The following is a 20,310-nucleotide window of genomic DNA, read 5'->3' as shown; positions in this document are numbered from 1 at the left end:
AGTACAGGGTCGGGGGAGGATGCAGGGGGGTGCTTTATTTGCCATGGAGAGCAGCACAGAGCTTCATCTGATAAGCTCAACTTCCAGTTACTCATCATTAGCATGCAAGATACCTACTATCAGGAACTGTTTGCTATTATTAGCTGTCACTATAATAATAAAATCCTACTATCATGGAAGTTTTACATAATCTGGAATTACTAATTTCCTGGAATTTTCTCTAGCAGAACTGCTTTTCAAGTATATGATGAAGTCATCTTGAAAAGTCACAAGTTGGCCCAAGAAAATTGTAGAACAGAACCTCCCTTCTTCTCAGATCCTCTTTCCCTCATGAACACAGGCAGTCTCACTAAAGTAAAACAGACCTCATACAATTTTACTCTCCTCCATTACTCTGTAAATAAATATGACTCCAAAGTCTCTATTAGAATCATCAGGGAAGCCTCGTGTAGTTTTGTTGTTGTTGTTGGATTTGGGGATTTTTGTCTGCTTTCCTTTTAATTACCCTATTATTTTCAGAGTAAAGAATGGAAGCCTGGGACTGGCCCCATGGCTTAGCGGTTAAGTGTGCGCGCTGTGCTACTGGCAACCTGGGTTCGGATCCCGGGCGCGCACCGACGCACCGCTTCTCCAGCCATGCTGGGGCCGCGTCCCACCTACAGCAACTAGAAGGATGTGCAACTATGACATACAACTATCTACTGGGGCTTTGGGGGGAAAAAAAAAAAGGAGGAGGATTGGCAATAGATGTTAGCTCAGAGCCGGTCTCCCTCAGCAAAAAGAGGAGGATTAGCATGGATGTTAGCTCAGGGCTGATCTTCCTCACAAAAAAAAAAGAATGGAAGCCTGGCAGTGACTGACTGCTTTTTGCCTCTAGTCCTCTATCTCTTATTCATAAAACGAAAAACAGAACAGCATAATAAAGTCTCCCCTGATTCTACTAATTTAGGGGAGAAAATCTCCCATTACGTTGGACCAGGGTTTCTCAATCTCTTCTCTCTAAGCACTGGGGGCCAGATAATTCTTTGTTGTAACCTACTCCTCTGTGGATGGGTATGACCACCTAGCATGTGACGTACTCCAGTCAGAAGACATCTTAAGTTCAAGAGGTTTTATTAAAAAAAAAAAAAAAAAGAACAAGAAAAACAAACAAACAAAAAACCTTCCCTCTTTTTAATGCAGTACATATGAAAACCATAGTCTTTTTTTTTTTCTAAAGAAGGATGCTAAATAGTGGGGAGATACAGAAATTTAGAAGATAATGTTGTTGCTTTCTGAGAGCTTATAAACAAATTGCACTTATAATTTATATCATCTGGGTCTCATTCACTGACCAAGAAGGTAATCTAGAGGCTTTAGTGTTCTCCTGACTCTTCTAAATTAATGACACAATGATATATTTTTACGTTTTAGAAAAGTTACAAACATAATTTTACATAACTGCACAAAGAAAAACATTTTGGTTTTGGCTTAAATAACACTGATGCCTACCAATACAACACTAATTTCTACCCTCTGCATTCAGTGTTGCAACTCTGAAATGAAAAAACATCCTGAAAAAGACTCCAGACTACTCTAGCAAAAAGCGTCTCTTCACATAAAACAGTATCTGAGGTGAGTAAACACATTTAAATAATGTCCTAGGGGAGAATGAAGTCGTCCGCTGTGAGGGCACACCTCTTTACCACTCTCTATAGCACAGGGAAACCTAGAATGAACAAAGAAAAAAATAAACCATTATTCAGTGTTGGTCTTTAAACTGCTCTATTTGTTCACTTAAATACATTTAACACACAACAGGAACCATCACATTCAACTTCCAAAAGGATTCATTCCCAAAACTGTCCACTAAAAATCTGCATCATTTGACTTCCAATACAACCTAACTGCATCATCAAGTCTGGACTTCCTCCCCAAATAAAAACAAACTTCTAAAAATCAGTCATTTGTTCATTTGTTCACTCTTTAATTCATTCAACCAGCAGGTTTTGAAGGCCAAATACCGGCCAAGCATGGTGCTAGGCCCTAGAGAACAAAACCAGACAAGACACATTCTCCGAGTTCAAGAACCACCCAATTCACTTGCGGCCTCTTGGTCTGCTTCCACCACCCCTCACAGCGCCAGTGGGCAGAAAGCACGGTGCTGAGTCCTGTGTAAAACCAGCACCAGTCATCCAAGTGGCTAACAGTTGTTGCTAACAGTCTAGTCAAGAAGTATTGCTATCTGAGACTCACTTCAGACTCCTGAATAAACAAGAAAGCTGGCTGTTTTATCTCCTCTCAATTTTTCATCAAAATGCACAGAAACACAAGACAAAAACCAGCAATATTTCTGTCAACCATATGACAAAGTCTGAGTCAAATTTCCATGAACAGCACGATCAGTGGAGATTGACCAAGAAGTACAAACGACCACGAGTTCATTACAGTACTTGCTGCCACATGCTACATCTTCTGAAATCCTGCCCAAGGAATGAATGGATGAATAAGCGAATAAACAAGCTAACTAAAACACAAGAGTGAACCATAAAGATGGAGAAAGCATTTCATCCACTCCCATTGCCTGAACTTAAGTCTAAAATACAGGAGCTGGGGGCCGGCCCGGTGGCGCAAGCGGTTGTGTGTGTGTGCTCCGCTGCAGCAGCCCGGGGTTCGCCGGTTCGGATCCCAGGCGCACACCGACACACTGCTTGGCAAGCCATGCTGTGGCAGCGTCCCATATAAAGTGGAGGAAGATGGGCACGGATGTTAGCCCAGGGCCAGTCTTCCTCAGCAAAACAAGAGAAGGATTGCCAGTTGTTAGCACAGGGCTGATCTTCTCACAAAAATAGATACGTACATACATACATACACACACAAAATAAAATACAGGAGCTGTACCTACCAGAAAAAATAGGCTGCTAGACATCCTACTGCATGGAAACTCTAAAGTCTGGCAGAACGAGATTCCCTCCCCTATCCTTACCCCTCCCCCACGAGATCTTCCACCTCCATTCAGAGACTATAGCTTTTGGCCTGAGCAAGCCACAGGAGAAAGGAAGGAGGGCAATGGTTTGTAACCGCCCAAGGAAGATTTTGTAACACAGGGTCCCAGACAGAAAAAGCTCCATGATCAGAGCACAGGAAGGAAGTCTACTTTCATGTTTAAAGAACTACAAACTGCTCCTAATTCTCTAATTCAAACAGAGACCTCAACAGTCCCAGCCACAGAAGACTCAATCTCAGCTGGGCAGACCCACACATGATGAGGGGCTGTCAGCCACTGGGAAGTGAACAAGCCAAGGAACGTGTGCATCCGTCTGTCTTCCAGGACTAGAGATGGAAACAAGAAGCTGCCTGCGAGAGCAAGTTCAGTGAGGGAGATGAAGGTAATCTCACCCACCCAGTCTCTCCTTCAATAAGACATCACCACAATGAGAGCAACATAAGGAAGGAAAAATATGGACCCAAAGACTAAGAGGAAGAATATCTCTCTGATGATAATTTTCCATAAGAAACTGTTGAAAAGTATAGAAAATGTCTCGGTAACCCTCAAATGGTTGTAAGAGGACACGATTTCTTACATCCAGGCTGCTGAGCAGAGCTGGGCAAAACATATCATCACCCAAATGAATTCAGGATCTCTGCTCTCAGACAAGCCCACGCACTTCCTTCTTTCTGGGGAAACACCCTGGGGTTTTCTTCCCCCTCCACTACCTCAATTTATCATCACTAAGATGTCCAATGGATCCTTAAGGACAATCTGGTCGTGCTAATAACAGTTATAAGTTTGCAATTTATTATATAAGTACTTAGTGTATCAAGGCACTGTGCTCAGTGCTTTACATACCCAATCTTATTTAATGCTTATAACAACCCTGTGAAGCTTTATCATCTCCCATGTTAATACAGAAATTGCAGCTCTGAAAGACTGAATAATTTGTGCAAAAGTCACTTAGGTGAAAGTATCAGGATTTAACTCAGGTCAGTCTGCTCCAAAGTCTATGTTCTTCACTCAGTGCTACACTGCCTCAATGTCCAAGCCTAAGTCATCTTCCCAGCACGTGTGTTCCTACTCTATTCTCCATCTCAGAAAAAAGTATGATGGTCCAAACAGCTGCTAGAGACAGAACCAAAGCGTTACCTTGATTTCACCCTCTTCCTTTCATCCCTTGCCCACCAACCTCTAAGTTCTGCAACCTCATGATACCTCATGAAACTTGTGGCTTCTCTCTATTCCTACTGCCACTTCTTGAGTTCAGCACACCAGCATCTCCAGTATGAATTATTGCAACCCCCTTGGGTATCTTGCCAACACAGTGGACCCCCAGTAGCCATGTTTGTTCCCAATCCTCCCCAAGTCCCCTTCCACACTACAGCTGACTGGAAGATGTATGGTCAAGTGACTAGAGCTGGCAAATTAGATTCTCCCAAGAGCTAGTCACAAAGCCTGGGATAACCTTGTAGGTCTATGTAAACAATGAAGCGACAAATGCTTGGCTGAAAAGAAGGTGGTCTCAAAAAGAGAGAGAAGACAGCTTGGATTCTGAAAGCTTTCCCATTCACAGCTTCAATCCCTTGTGAGGTAAATAAACCTCAGGCTAGTCAAGCTAGCCAGCTGGCTAGCCCTAGTGGTCTAGTGGTTAAGATTAGGCACTCTCACCATTGTGGCCCAGGTTCGTTTCCAAGTCAGGGAACCACACCACCCATCAGTCAGCTGTCATACTGTGGAGGCTGCGTGTTGCTGTGATGCTGAAAGCTATGCCAACAGTATTTCAAATATCAGCAGGATCACCCATGATGAACAGGTTTCAGTGGAGCTTCCAGACTAAGACAGACTAGGAGGAAGGACCTGGCCACCCACTTCTGAAAAACTTGGCCACAAAAACCCTATGAACAGCTGCAGAGCACTGTTTGATATAGCTCCAGAAGGTGAAAGGATGGCAGAAAAAGACTGGGCAGGGTTCCACTCTGCTGTACACAGGGTCACTAGGAGTCAAAACTGATTCAACAGTACTAACAAAAAAAAAGTCAAGCTAACTCAAAATGGTTCTAATCGGTTTCTTTTTGACTTAAAAGTTTAAGCTGGAAGGTGGAAACAACACAAATGTACATCAAAGATTGGATAAACAAAATGTGATATACAGTATGCATACAATGGAATATTATTCAGCATTAAAAAAGAATGAAATTCTGATACATGCTACAACATTGAAGAACCTTGAAGACATTATGCTAAGTGAAATAAGCCAGACATAAAAGGACAAATATTATATGATTCTACTTATATGAAGTATGTAGAGTAGTCAAATTCATAGACTGTTTACTGGGTAAAGAATTTCAGTATGAGATGCTGACAAAGTTCTGGAGACGGATAGTAGTAATGGTTGCACAACAATGTGAATGCACCTAATGCCGCTGAGATGTACACTTAAAAATGGTTAAAATGGCAAATTTTATGTTATAGATATTTTACCACAATCAATCAATCAACAAAAAGTTTAAGCTGGTTTAAAGTGGTCATGTTACTTGTACCAAAAGCACCTTGATTAGGATATTCCAAGCCATTCTTCATACTAAACCCAGAATGCTCAACCTAAAAGGTCAAACTGATGATTTCACTCCCTATCCAACCTTCTCCTCCAGCATCACTATTAAGCGAAACTCCTTGGCATGGCACATAAGGAAGACATTCCATGTTCTGGTCTCTACTCAGCTTTACCCTTAATTCTTGCCACTCCCCAATACCCTACTATAGCTTCACCAAGCCCTTGTTATCCTCAACAACTAACAGAATCCTCATATTGGCTCTCTAAAAGAGCATCTGTGGTAATGTCTTATATAAATATGTCTTTTTTTAATGTATGGCTAAGCCAATAAGAATAAAAAAATTCTATACAAGCCAGAAGGGACAAGAATCTACAGATCCCCAGGGGTAGACGCAAGTACTAGAGAAACATTTTCCCTGTGGCCACGGCTGATTTCTAATGGCTAAAAGCCTAGGTTTTAATGATCCATGTCCCACAGGGAACAAGGACAAAGTCTAGGGCCCAAACATCTTGGGAAGAAGGAAACACAAATCTTCTCTGGAGAAACACACCCTCAAAGAAATCAACAAAAAAGTTCCAAGAAACATGAATTCATAATCTAAAATTACTATACAAATGAAGAAACAAGCCACAGCAAGGAAGTGTCAGTAGAATCAAAAAGCACTACAGAATCAGACCCATAAAGACTGTGAGTATCAAAACTAGACTATAAACAGACTTACTGTATATTCTGTAATACATGAAGAAATAAAAGGAGACGTGAAACTGCGACAAAAGAATATCAATAAAAACTACTAAGACTTGTAAAAAGAACCAAATAGAATTTTTGGAAACAAACAAATAAAAAATAGTATTGAGGGTCCAGCCCCCTGGCCAAGTGGTTAAAGTTCCACATGCTCCGCTTTGGCAACCTGGGGTTCACAGGTTAAGATCCTTGGTACAGACCTACTCCACTCACCAGCCATGCTGTGGCGCTGTCTCACATACAAAAAAATAGAGGAAGATTGGCACAGTTGTTAGCTCAGGGCTAATCCTCCTCAAGCAAAAAAGAAGCAGTATTGGCAGCGGGTGTTAGCTCAGGGTGAATCCTCCTCAGCAAAAAAAAAAATAGTACGGAAATTGGATAGAGCAAAGGAGTCAGAACTGCACAAGAATTAGCAGACTGGAAGATATGAAAAAACTATCCAGAATTCAGCACAAAGAATCAAAACCATTGAATTATAAAACAGAGGTCAAGAGCACGTGAGAAGGTCCTTATTACTTCAAACCCAAGTTCCTGGAGGAGTTAGAGAATAGGAGAGAGGCAATGTTCAAAGGCATACTAGTTGAAAATGTCCCAGTACTGTCAGACTCACAAAACACAACCTATTCATCAGCAAACCAAATAAAAGAAATACACGTCAGGATACATTACAGAGCACAACTATAGCACACCAAGGACAAACTGAGGATCGAGCAGATAAAGAGACACTAAAGCTTACAAGACAATCACAATTTAAAAGAAAAGTAAATATTACAAGAGTAAAATAATATCACAACCGTTTCGAGAGAAATTAACTGTCCATTTAGAATTCTGTATCACAGAAAGATAGTAAACCTATCTTTTGAGAACAAGGATAAAATATTCAGAGAAACACAAACTGATGGAGCTTACTGCCAAAGATTCTCACTAAAAGAACTTTCAAAGAAGGTACCTCAAAAAAGGAATACCAGAAAAAAGGTCAAGATGTAAAAATAAATAGTTAAGTACAGAAAATGATACATACATGAATAATTTCAAGCAAATATTACCTGCAAACAGCAACAGTAATGCCTAATTTGTGGTCTTACAAGAAATCAATATAGAACTAAAACTCTAGACAACAGCACTCAAATTGGGAAAAGGTAAATGGAGGTTATAGGGTCTTGTCTTGACAGAGTAAAGTAACTTTAGACTTTAATATGCACGTTAAAGGGTGACCACAAAAATTTTAAAAAGAAAATACATAACATTTGAACTAATACAGAGGAATAAAATGGAATTGAGGAAAAAAAATAACAAAAAGTCAATTCAAAAGAAGGCAAGAGAGGAGAAAAAAATAAACAAAAAAAGCAGAACACACAGGAAGCACAAAATGACTATAGAAATGAATCCAAAAATATCAGTAACCACAATCAATGTAAATGGACCAAAGACAGAAAAACGAAACCTCCAGCTATACACACTATTTACAAGAGACACACCTAAAACATAAGGACACAGAAAAGTTGAAAGTTATCAGGCCAACACAGACACAAATACCACAAGGGCCACACAGTATAAAGACCAAATAAGGTTTATTGGAGAAAACAGGCCCCACAGGCTGGTATCAGCTTGCTCTTCCCTTGAGATGAGACCTGCCAAGTCAGCTCTCTGACAAGCCCCCCAAGAGAGGAGGAAATGAGCATCCAGCCCCTGGGTCTTGCTCCCCTAGGTGAAGTACAGGATGGAAAAAGATAAACAAATTCTAACCAAAAGAAAGCTAGTGTGTCTATAGTAGTAGCTGACAAAATTAAGGCAAAAAGCATGATTTGAGATGATCACTAAATCATTTCACATTTTACTTCACAATCCTCATCTGGTATGTATCGAGTAACAAAAAGTTCAAAAATATCCATAGCACAAGTCATCAGAAGTTCAAGGAGAAACTGCCAATGCTACAGTCTGCAGGATATTTAATGCAATTATCACAATAATGGAGACATTAATCAGACCAAAGGTAAGAAAATAGAAATAGTTGAACACTGCAACTAACAAGCTTGATCCAACTGGAAAATACAATTTCTTTTTCTAAGCACACATGAAACATTTATAAAAATTGTCCATGTACTTGATAAGCCTTAAAGCAAGTCTTATATACTTTCAAAGACTTAGTATCAGACAGACCATACCATCTGACACTAATGCAATTATATTAGAAATTAGCAACAAAACAACTTTAATAAGTATAATTAAATAATATATAAATATATTTATTTATATTTATAGTATATTTATATTATATTTAATAATATAAAACCTATACATTTGGAAACAAAAACACCCCATGAGTCAAAGAAGAAATATGTTGGAAACTAGAAAATATTTAGAACTTAATGATGATGAACGTCTATTTAGGAAAATTTGTGGGATATGTCTAAAGCAGTAAGTACAGGTAACTATCCCAGACCCAGAATGTTTTATAGGCGAGTTCTACCAGTCAATGAACAGATAATTCCAATTTTACACAGAATCCTAGAGAATAGAGGAAATACTCCACAACTCATTTCTTGAGACTAGAATAACCCTACTAATACCAGAATCTGACAAGGACTATACAAGAAAGAAAAATTACAGGCCAATCTCACTCAGGAACAAAGATGCAAAAATCCTAAAGAACATAATAGCAAATCAAATCCAGAAATATACCATAAAAGATAATATATCATAACCAAGTCATGTTTCTTCCAGGAATGAGAGCAAGATTCAACACTAGAAAATATATTCATTTCAATCATCTTGAGATAGGTGGCTAGGCAGACATGAGCGGGAGATCATACTTGGAAACCTTGCTGCATCAATGAAGCGTCTTGCTGGCATCCTACAAGATGCAGATAAAGGAGAACTGAGACCCGCCTGGGGCCGCCACCGGAGTCTGAGGCCATGAACTGTGACGGTAAAAATAACGGGTGCACAAACAGCACATACAAAGCCTTCTGCTATACACCTCTAGAGGACATTGACATTTCTTTAATTTACATACAAATTCCATATGCATTAGCCCCCCTTCCATGGGGGATGACTGCCATGACAGGTCCGGAGATTCCCCTAGAAGGTCAAGAACTCCCCCTCCCGATGGGTGGGTGGAGGAAAGACCATTACTGGTGGACAACCAGATAATGCTAATTCCCTTCTAAACAGCCCAAATAAAAATAAAACTAACCCAAGACATGGGGCAGATGCATTCTCTGGCACTGCCCGCTGCTCACTTGGAGTGCATCTGACCTTTCCTCTAATAAATCTTCACTTGCTTGCTGTTGCTGTTGTGTCAGTGTCTGAATTCTTCCCTTACACTGACCAAGAACCTGGGCAATTGGACTCTCCATGACGGTTACAATCTCAATTAAGGCAAAAAAATGCATTCGATCAAATTCTCTAACCACTCAATTAAAACTCTTATCAAACTAAGAACAGAAGGGAAAATCCTTAACCTAATAAGTAGCACTTCAAGTTGTGAAGGCCTTCCATGAAGGCTCCTTAAAAGGAGCTAAGTCCCACAAAGGTATACCCTTTTACCTGCCCACGTCTCTGCTGCCTGGAATGGCGACTAGATGGCTGATGCTCCTGCACCTATACTGGCCTATGAGGTGACCTTAAGGCTGGAATCAGATATTGAGCATAAAAGAAGAGAAAGATGGAAGGAATCTGGGTCCCTGATGTCTTAGGGGCACTACCACACAGCCACATGCTGAATTTGCATGCCTCTGGTCTTCACTGACATGTGAAACTACACCTTTGTGTATTTAAGACACTTTTACTTTTGCAGTCAAACCCCATCTTAACTGCAAGACCAATTCTATTCAAAACAGTACTGGAAGCTCTAACCGGGAAAAAAGGCAAGAAAAAATAAAATATTCAAGAATTGTTGAGAAAACTGTAATTATTCACATATGATCAGAAAATCCAAGAGAATCTTACAGAAAATTATTAGAAATAAGAGTTTAGCAGAATAGCCAAAAACAAGTCAAATGCATTTCTATATACCAGCAACAATCAGTTAAAATCATTAAAGAATTTTTAATACCATTTATAATAGCAAAAAGAACAAGGTAACTAGGAGTAAATCTAACCTAAAAGTCAAAACACTTATGGTAAAGATTATGAAACTTTTTGGAAAGATTCTAAGACGGCCAAAATAGCTCAAGGATAGTAAGAGTTATCAAGATGTTACTTCTCCTGAAACCAATCCAAGGATTCAATGCAGTTGTGGTCAAATCCCAACACAGTTTTTCATGGACCTTGACAAGCAAAATTTTACATGGGGCTGCAAAGAGCGGAGAATGACTAAGACATTCCTGAAGAATGAAGCAAGGTAGAAGGACTTGCCCCCCAGACATCAAAAGTCACGAGAAAGCCACAGTATTGAAGAGAGTGGATACTGGTGCTGGGACAGAAAAATAGACCACTGGAAGAGAAGTGAGAGCCCAGGAACAGACCCACACACATACATAACCTTAAGGCCACACTGAAGGTCAGTGGCAAAAAGGTGACATAGTCAATAAATAATGCTGCGACTACTGAAATGAAACCAAAAAAAAAAGAAATTGGATCTGACAACATACACAAAAATTCAATTCTAAATGACGGAATACTAAATATGAAAGACAAAACTATTTAAAAAACTTTTAAATACAGAATATCTGTAAGAGCTTGTTTCAAGAAAGGATACTTAAGTGAGATTTTTTTAAATTGGGAGGGAGGGAAGGAAGGAAGGAAGGGCCCAAAAGTGAGAAATGCAGCCTTACTATCCACACTAATGTAAAAAGCTCTCAAAAATCAGTAAGAAAAGAAAAAGCAGCAAAAACCAAAAAATGGTAAATACAAATGGCCATTAAATATTTGAAAAGTTGTTCCACCTTATTACTAATCAGGGAAAGCAAATTAAGACCACAACAAGAAACTTTTTCATATCCATCAAGAGTTGCCAAAAATGTAGATCAGCTGGAACTCTTCTACACTCCTGATAAGAGGATAAATTGGTACCATTACTTGGGGGAAAATATTTGGTTTTACCAGTAAAACTGAAGATGCACACCCTATGTTCCAGCAATTCTACTGACAGACCTTTGCACAAGCGCACCAAGAAAGAGGTACAAGAATATTCACAGTAGCCCTGCATGCAATAGAAAGGAACTGCAAACAATCAAAATGTCAGTCAACAATAGAGCAAAACAGCAGAGTGAAAAGAAGGAACTCCACTCACATGTGTCTACATGGATTAACCTCAAAAACAAGCAAAAGAAACAAGTCAGAAGATATATGTGGTATGGTTCCATTTATATAAAGGTCAAATCGGCAAAATTAAACAACATGCCATTTAGGAATGCCTACATGTGAGATATAACTATACAGAAAAGCTTAGGGAGCTTAATACGAATTTCAAGACAGTGTTTCCAGCTGGTAGGGAGGTGGACTTAATTGAGGAAGTGCAAACTATTAACTAATAAATTCCCATTTCTTAAACGCGATGAGAGGCCCACAAGGGTTCATTCATTTTCTCTGGAAACTACATATATCAGCTATATATACTCTTCTCTGTGCATTATATATTACATAATAAATTTTAAGTGATTAAAAAAATATCCAAAAAGCTGTTTTAAATTATCTTCCTGCTCATCTCCCTGTTTAAAAAAAAAAGCTGTTGGTATGTAAAAGTGGTCTTTTAACTGTAATAAACAATGATATTAGCATCTGGTGCTTTAAGGGCTGCTCTTTAAGAAAACTGCTATCAAAGATATTCACGTGTACCCAACCCTATATAATGCACATCAACTTGTTTTCCAAAGCAACACTGAATTGCAAAAGATGTTAAGGCTTTATGCAGAAATATAAAATAGACTTTATTGACTTGCACCAATACAACCACTTTTTCATACACCAGCTGATATGCACCCTACATCTCTTAACGAAACCCTTTAAATTTGTTTTAGCGACAGCAAAATTAAAGGACAAATACATTAAGTGCTAAGTAAACACTGAAGGAGGCTAACTATCATTTAATTATGATACATTAGATTTCCATCTTAAATTGCCGCGCGTGAAGTCTCAAAAAGGATCTTTGCTTAAGACAACTGCGGGACGAAACTGGAGACTCCAGCTAAGAACCTGAATTTGAACCGCGACAACTCGGTGGCTTTAGGCAAATTCATAAACTCAATTGCCAAAAAATAATATCCCAATAAAAGGTTTTTTCCAATTTCCGCAACACCGTTGGCAGGTATTTTTATGAGCACTCATTTTGGAATATCCCTTGCAGATAAGGCCCGGACAATCAACAGCCATATGACCCAGCGACAGATTCGAGAATCCCCCCAAATCTCGTTGAAACAGGTTATCTTCCACACCTCCAGATCTCCTTTCCAGAGTCCTGGGGTGTGGAGAGCAATTGGGGAAAGATTGCTGGGGAGTTAAGAAGAATCGTGAATCACGGGGACAAAAGTTAGTCAGCTGGGACCTTGCAAAACATGGTCATCTAACCCCCTCATTTTGCGGTTGGGGAAATTATGCCTCAAGGAGAAGCGCACCTGCTTATGATCTAACAGCTGTTTCAATTCGTCTCCTCTCCTAGCCCAGTGGTCCTCCCCCCCACACACACCTCCAAATGCTTCAGTTCGCTGCTTACACGGAGGAGGTGAGAAAACCCGCACCTCCGCAGTGCGGCCAGATTGTCAGGGCTATAAAGGGTCGTAGAGGTAATCGGGTCAACCGCTCTTCCTACAGGTGGAGAAACTGAGAATGGAAAGTGACGCAGCTTGGGCGGTAAATCACCGACCCTCTGCACCCAGCAGAAGCAGCCTGACAAAGGTGATGAAGATCACTGGCCACCCCAATTCTCGTCTCCAGGAGGGCAAGCGTCTAAAAACCCCCGATCTCTAGATTTCATTCAGCAAGAATCGCGCGCTTCCCACGCAGAACCGGGAAGAGGGGAGGCGGGGAAACGCGAACAGCCGCTGCGCAGCAGTGAGAATGCCGCGGCGGGACCGGCGCCAACTCCCGCCTCTCTTCCGCATCCGTCGGGGGGACAAGGGGAAACAGCAAGGCTGCGGCGCCTCCCGCGAGAAGAGGTACCTGAGGCTCCAGACGCAGTCCCCCGCCGCACCAGCACCGGAGCCCGACACCCTGCTTCCGGGGTCAAGTCGCGGCGTGGAGGCCGGAGATCGCGGGAGGAAGCCCCGCCTCCACAGCCCACTTGGCGGAGGACCTGGTCAACTTCCGGGACGCCGCGCGTCACTAAGCAGCCGATCCCCACTTCCGGACGCATCTCTCCCTTCTCCACCCCTTTCCGGGAGACAGCGATTTCGATCGAGATTTCCGCGCGTTTGATTGGCGGAGCGGGATGCTGCTCTCTGCCGATTGGTGTCGGGGAGATCCGCCCCCTAGACGGCCGCGGGGCGCACATTTCAGACGTCCGCCTGTTTCCCGCCGGCCGTGCGTCTTGCGCCGCAATCATGGTGGACGTGATGGAGTTGCCCAAGTCGCGCATCAATGCCAGCCTGCTAGCTCAGTTCATCGATCGGCCCGTCTGCTTCGTAGGGAAGCTGGAAAAGGTGCGCACGCTTGCCGCCCTGGGCTTCCCGGCCCGTAGCCGGGGGGAGGGACGGGTGACCGCTAGGGTGGCGGCCTCGGGCTGCGTAATGGACGGTGAAGGAGGACAGAAAGGCTTAGAGCATCACTGCTCTTCCGATTGCTTTATTTTGCACAAGGGAACTTTTTGCACTCTTTTTAGCTCTTGCAGGCGCATTTTGGCGCCTCTTTTATGGCGCGAAATCGCGATGTTTTCGAATGCCCTCGGTTCTAAATCCTAGTGCCCCCCACACTCGTTCGGTTTGTATTTACCTAAAGGAAATTACAACCATGACTCCCACATTTACCTTCTTTCAGTTTAGCCAGACTTGATAGTCGCATTTTCTTATTTCCTTCTCTTCTGCAATTTTGTCTTTTCTCAAACCTCGTTTTCTCTGAAGTCACTTCTCCATAAACGTTCCTTGCTTGTCCCTTCCAGATCTCATAGCAGTGTGTCATCTTACCCCAGTGTTAGAGGGCAGCCCCTTCATCCTGCTGGTGAGAAACATGCCGAAAGCCTCGGAATCAGTGAACCGAGAAAGCTGAGGGAAAAAAAATTATATAAAGGCGTATTTAGCAGTTCATTTCAGCCACACGTCCTCTTCATGAAATAGGTGTTATTCCAACTTTACAGGGAAACTGGGTAGGAGGGTTGTATGGTTAAAATGCTCAAGGCCAGAGCAAGTAGCAAGGCTGGCATTCCAACCAGATCTGACTGCCCACTCTGCAGATGCCTTACAGGAGTAGACCCAGATCTTCTGACAACCAGTTCTTTCTTTACTTCATTATGCCTAATTTTTGAAACATACCCTTGGTGGGATATGTACAGTTTAAATCATGGGTGCCAGTAGATCTCACTTTTAGATAGTATGGACTTCCTTTAATTTGTTCTTAGCATAGGGTTGCCAGATTTAGCAAATAAAAATACAGGACATATTTGTGCTAAAAAAAAGTATTGTTTATCTGAAATTCAAATTTAACTGGGTGTCATTGGACCAGGTATGGTAACACAAGATTATAATTGGAACCAAATAAACTGTTCAAAAACAATTGCTTGTACATTGTCAGTCTACTCATCTCGTGTCAAACTTTTAATATTTTTATTTTAATGAAATTTTAAAGGTTTTGTTTATGTGGGATTTTTTTTTTTAATCATGTGCTTCTTTTTTAGATTCATCCCACTGGAAAAATGTTTATTCTTTCAGATGGAGAAGGAAAAAATGTAACCATTGAGTTGATGGAAGCTGTATGTTTAAGTATTAATTCTGTGTATTTATAGTTAATTCTTCATCTTGGTTTTGTTTGTTGATGTTTCTGATTCTTGGAGTGGACGTATAAAGGACCAGCTTATAAAACTTCCCTGGCTCTAAAATTAAATTGTTTTCCTCTTACATTATATTTCCCTTTATATTTTTAACCAATGATTCTTGGGCTCTGTGATTTTTTAATGCATTCCTTAAATGCTGGGTGGCAATCCTCATTCCTTATGAAAGACCATAAAATCACATAAGAAAAATCTTCCATTTAAATCACTTCTTCCTTCTTGGAGGGTTTTACATTTTTTAATTCTATTTTCTATTTTTGTTTACGTATATTTTCAATTGCCACTTATTTGTTTTTACATTTTATGTTTGTTGTACTTAAAAACATTTTCTTAGTCTTTTATGAAGACAAATCCGTGTGCTGTATATGTATTAATGTATACAGGACACACTATGCAAGAGATAGATTTCAATGGGTCCTTTTAAACAAATTACTCCTTATAGAAATACCGGACATTCTCTGTCTTTAAGTAATTTTGTCTTCAACTTAAATGTTTAACTGTATCTTTGGACCTGAAACTACTGCTAACGGTAACAGTACTTGTGACATGCTGACAGTAAGGACTCAAACATTTCTTAACACATTACAATTCACATTTTGCATTGGTAAATCTTTTAATTATTTTGTTACATGAAATGAAAGATTAATAAACTGTATAACAATTTTCCAAGTTAATTATTATCTAAAGATGTGATGACACCAGGTTGATATTTTGTTCTTTGTGTTAGCTTGATGAAGAAATCTCTGGAATCGTGGAAGTAGTGGGAAGAGTAACAGCCAAGGCAACCATTATGTGTGCATCTTATGTCCAGTTTAAAGAAGAAAACCATCCTTTTGGTAAATAAAGCATTCTAGTGTTTAGTAGTTTCATGTAATTAGGAGGAAAACAATTTTATTCTTAACCTGATAGATGTTAGTCTTGAGTCTCAGTCCTACCACATTTTCAATTTCTATAGAATTTTCTGATCTCAAAGGAAAATGGGAGGACATTTTGGCCTGCTTCTAAGTAGTGCTTGTATATGTAGGGAACTCAAAGATTAATTAATATTTGTGGAAAGAGAAATTTTTAAAATAGGGCAAACAAAAATAATGTTAATAGTTTTGTTTTAATATATGGATTGAAGGCATCAAATAATGCATAACACCTAAAACACAACAAGGGAAGAACCTTGCCTGTATAATGGATGTCAAAGTGGATGGCCTCCTGTACTCCATGTCTGTTATTTTTTTGGAGCCACAGTTAAATAAATATGACATCCATATCTCAGTTTTAGAAGATGGATTGTGAAAATAAATTGACCTCTAAAAGGGAGAGAAGAGAGAAACAGGTAGAAATCTTTCAGATAATAATTGCTGTTACAACTTTCCACTGTAGAGTAAATGTTTGCTAAAATGTTTCTTTCAGATCTTGGACTTTACAACGAAGCTGTGAAAATTATCCATGAGTTCCCTCAGTTTTTTCCTTTGGGGGTTATGCCATATAATTGATCTTGAGGAATGTTTTATGATTACAAATGGGCTACATTGAAGACTATTAAAGGAGGCCCCTGATATTTGAGAGAGAGATTTCTGTGGTTTTTAATATTTAATTTGTTCTTTTTTTAATTTCATTTAGCTAACTTTATTAAATATTCCAATATGCCATTTTTGATGGAACTGGTATATTGACAGTTCTCACCTAAGTCTTCATGAAGAATCGCTTCTCCAGTGTATGGTCAGATCAGATGTAAGAACAAAGCAGTTGTCTGAGTTTTGTTTTCTGTTTTATTAATAAAAGTTTAAATGGTACGTACTATTGGTCATTTCATTCTTATTCTTTTGGTCATGTATTCAAGCACAAACTTGGAATTTCATAGCTGTAAGGTCAGGACTTAGACTTACCAGTTGAAACCCTGGGCCAACTGTTTTAAGAATTCACTTGCTATCTCATGAACTACACCGTGTTAATTACTTCCTTGACACTCAGTGAAAAAATGACTGATTTTGATTTATGAAAAGAGCAAACAGAATCCTACATCTTCTGTAATTTGTGAGTACCTGTATTAGGGTTTTCCAGAGAATCAGAACCAATAGGATATATATAGATAGATGTAAGAGGAGATTTGTTATAGGAATTGGCTTACGCGGTTATGGAGGCCAAGAAGTCCCATGATCTCCCATCTGCAAGCTAGAGAACCAGGAAAGCCAGTAGAGTAAGACAGTTCAAGTCCAAAGGCCTGAGAATCAAGGGAGCTGATGGTGTAACTTGCAGTCTGGAGTCGAAGACCTGAGAACTGGGAGGCCACTGGTGTAAGTCCCAGAGTCTGAAGGCCTGAGAAACCGGAGCTCCAATGTCTGACGACAGAAGATGGACATCCCAGCTCAAGAAGAGAGCAAATTCACCCTCCACCTTTTTGTTCTATTTGGGCTCTCAGTGGCTTGGATAATGCCCACCGACTTTGGTAAGGGCCATCTTCTTTACTCAGTCTACTGATTCAGATGCTAATCTTTCCGAAACACCCTCACAGACACACCCAGAAGTAACATTTTTTACCAGCTATCTGGGCATCCCTTAGACTAATCAAATTGACACATAAAATTAACCATCACGGTACCACTTTCTTGGGATATTACAACTGAGCATTACTAGTGCCAAATAAGGGATACTTGATCATTAAAACCCTTGGTGGAATCATTTGATTTGTTTTTCTTCCTTTCAATTGTTATTATCCTTAGTATGAAATTCCTGTTTACTTGTACTTCATACCACCAAGTAACATTGGGGCTGAGCAGGCAGAGTTGTGGCAAGTGTAGGTGAGATTAATGCAGAATACCTGTGGTGACCTATATGGCCAGTCAGGTTTTATGGCTTGACCCATTCTCTTCAGTGAGGAAATTAACTCTAAATCCATTTAGATTGTAAATTATACCAAAAATATTTATTTTAAATTGCTATCATCTTTAATTTCAACTTTCATCCCAAAATATTCTACAAATTACTTAAGAAACATGGCCATAGCCACTTATGGTAAAGCATTTTATTATAGGAAGTAAAGACAATTATAGTTGAGATTTAGGTTTAGGAGGGACATCAGCGAGTCTCAGTAACACAGTATTGTCTTGAATGCCACAGAAGGGGTCAGTCTTCAACTGAGTTAACCTCTGAAAACTGCTAGTAAATGTCAAAGGTGCCCTACCTGAAATCTTCCCTTGAACTACTACATTTAGTAAATTGGACTAAATGAATAGGGTATCTTGCTTTCCGTCAAATGAATCATTTATGCTAATAATTTATGGTACCATATCTCTAGCCCCAACCTCACATCTGCACCTGGATGTCCCACCAGCACATTAGCTTGAATGAGTGCAGCCGCCCTGCTATATGTTCCCTGATTTTTTGGTAATAATTTTAAAATATAATTCACATATATAATTCACCTATTTCAAGTGGACAATTCAGTGGCTTTTAGTATATTCACAGAGTTATACAACCATCACCACAATCAATTTTAGACCCTTTTCATCATCCCCAAAAGAAGCTTTGTACCATTTAACTATCATGACCCAATCCCTCCACCACCACCACCTGCCCCCTAGCCCTAAGAAACCACTAATGTACTTTCTGTCTCTTGAGATTTGCTTATTCTGGACATTTAATATAAATGGAATCATATGGTCTTTTGTGACTTTCACTTAGCATAATGTTTTCAAGGTGCATTCAAGTTGTAGCATATATCAGTGCTTCACCCATTTTTATGGCCAAATAATATTCCATTGTATGGATATATCACATTTTGTTTATCCATTCCTCAGTTGGTGGTTTCCACCATTTGGCCCTAAAGAATAATGCTATCATGAACATTCATGTATAAGTTTTTGTATGTACATGTGCTTTTATTTCTCTTGGGGATATACCTAGGAGGGGAATTGCTACATCAGATGGTAAATATGTTCAACCTTTTGAGGAACAGCCAAACTGTTTTTCAAAGTGGCTATACTATTTTATATTCCCAGCAGCTATGTTTGAGGAATCTAATTTCTGTATATCCTCAGCAACACTTATTATCTGACTTTTTGATTATAGCCATCCTAATGGGTATGAAGTGCTATCTTATTGTGGTTTTGATTTGCCCTGTTTCTTTTAAAGCTACCATAACCCACCTCGTTGCCCAGAAAAGCTTGAATACCTTCAATCTTTTTCACTGCCATTGCCACTGTAAGTTTAGGCAACTGTCATCTGTCACTTGAACTATTGCAACAGCCCTAACTATATAACCAGCCTTCCTGTTTCCAGCCTCTTCCTATCACTCAGCCAATAGAGGTGCATTAAACATCAGTTGTAATCATCGTACTATAGAGTTTAAAAACCAGAGAAGTGTGGAAAGGGGAAAACTTCCTGGGAAGCTTAGAGTGGAGAGACCTGCCAATACTACCTGAACAAAGCGATGGAGGTTTCACCACCAGTGAGGACATGCAGATATCTCATGCCCTCTAATGTGATGTGATAAGAAAGACATTTCTCACCTCTGTGATATTTTTTTCAAAAACCCTTAACGCCAGTCTGATCATGAGAAAACATCAGACAAACCCAAATTGAGGGACATTCTACAAACTGTCTGATCAGTACCCCTCAAAACTGTCAAGATCATGAAAAAAAAGGAAAGATTGAAACAGAGCAGAGAAGACTAAGGAGACATGACAACTAAATGTGATGCAGGATCCTGGATTGGCTACTGCAACAGATAAAGGACATTAACGATGAGCCAGCCTTGATGGCCTAGCAGTTAAAGTTTGGTGCTCTCACCGCTTCGGCGGCCCTGGTTCGTTTCCCAGTTGCAAAACCACACCACTCGTCTGTCAGTTGCCATGCTGTGGCAGCAGCTCACGTAAAAGAACTAGAAGGACTTATAACTATGATGTACGACCATACAGTGGGGCTTTGGGTAGGGAAAAAAAAAGAATGATTACAAAAAAAATTTTTTAATAAGAACATTAATAGAAAAACTGGTGAAATCTGAATAAATTCTGGACTTTAGTTAATAGTCATGTACCAGTGTTGGTTTATTAGTTTTGACAAATGTACCGTGGTAATCTAAGACAACACGAAGGAAAGCAAACTGGGTGAGGGGTTATACAAGA

General features: G+C 39.9%; 2 protein-coding genes across 3 annotated transcripts in view; one reads left to right on the top strand and one right to left on the bottom strand.

The window, feature by feature from the left end:
* UMAD1 (UBAP1-MVB12-associated (UMA) domain containing 1) overlaps nucleotides 1-13,463 on the bottom strand; it is a 245,805-nt gene extending 232,342 nt beyond the window's left edge. Inside the window, exon 1 of one of the 2 annotated variants that reach the window (XM_058526081.1) lies at nucleotides 13,375-13,463. The gene's annotated coding sequence lies outside the window, so the exon portion shown is untranslated. Of the gene's footprint in view, nucleotides 1-12,901; nucleotides 13,242-13,374 lie in introns of those variants that run through there. The other variant, XM_058526090.1, reaches the window with a different exon arrangement.
* Nucleotides 13,464-13,721: 258 nt separating this feature from the next.
* Nucleotides 13,722-16,980, top strand: RPA3 (replication protein A3). The gene is made up of 4 exons (XM_058526139.1): nucleotides 13,722-13,853; nucleotides 15,041-15,115; nucleotides 15,921-16,029; nucleotides 16,598-16,980. The coding sequence occupies exons 1-4, from the start codon at nucleotides 13,755-13,757 to the stop codon at nucleotides 16,678-16,680; spliced, it is 366 nt and encodes a 121-aa protein (XP_058382122.1). The 5' UTR covers nucleotides 13,722-13,754; the 3' UTR covers nucleotides 16,681-16,980.
* The last annotated feature ends 3,330 nt before the right edge of the window (nucleotides 16,981-20,310 follow it).

Source organism: Diceros bicornis, chromosome 3, assembly GCF_020826845.1.
Source record: "Diceros bicornis minor isolate mBicDic1 chromosome 3, mDicBic1.mat.cur, whole genome shotgun sequence".
Lineage (NCBI taxonomy): Eukaryota > Metazoa > Chordata > Mammalia > Perissodactyla > Rhinocerotidae > Diceros > Diceros bicornis.
Note: the sequence above shows the minus strand (reverse complement) of the source record. Positions and strands in the feature narration are given on the sequence as shown.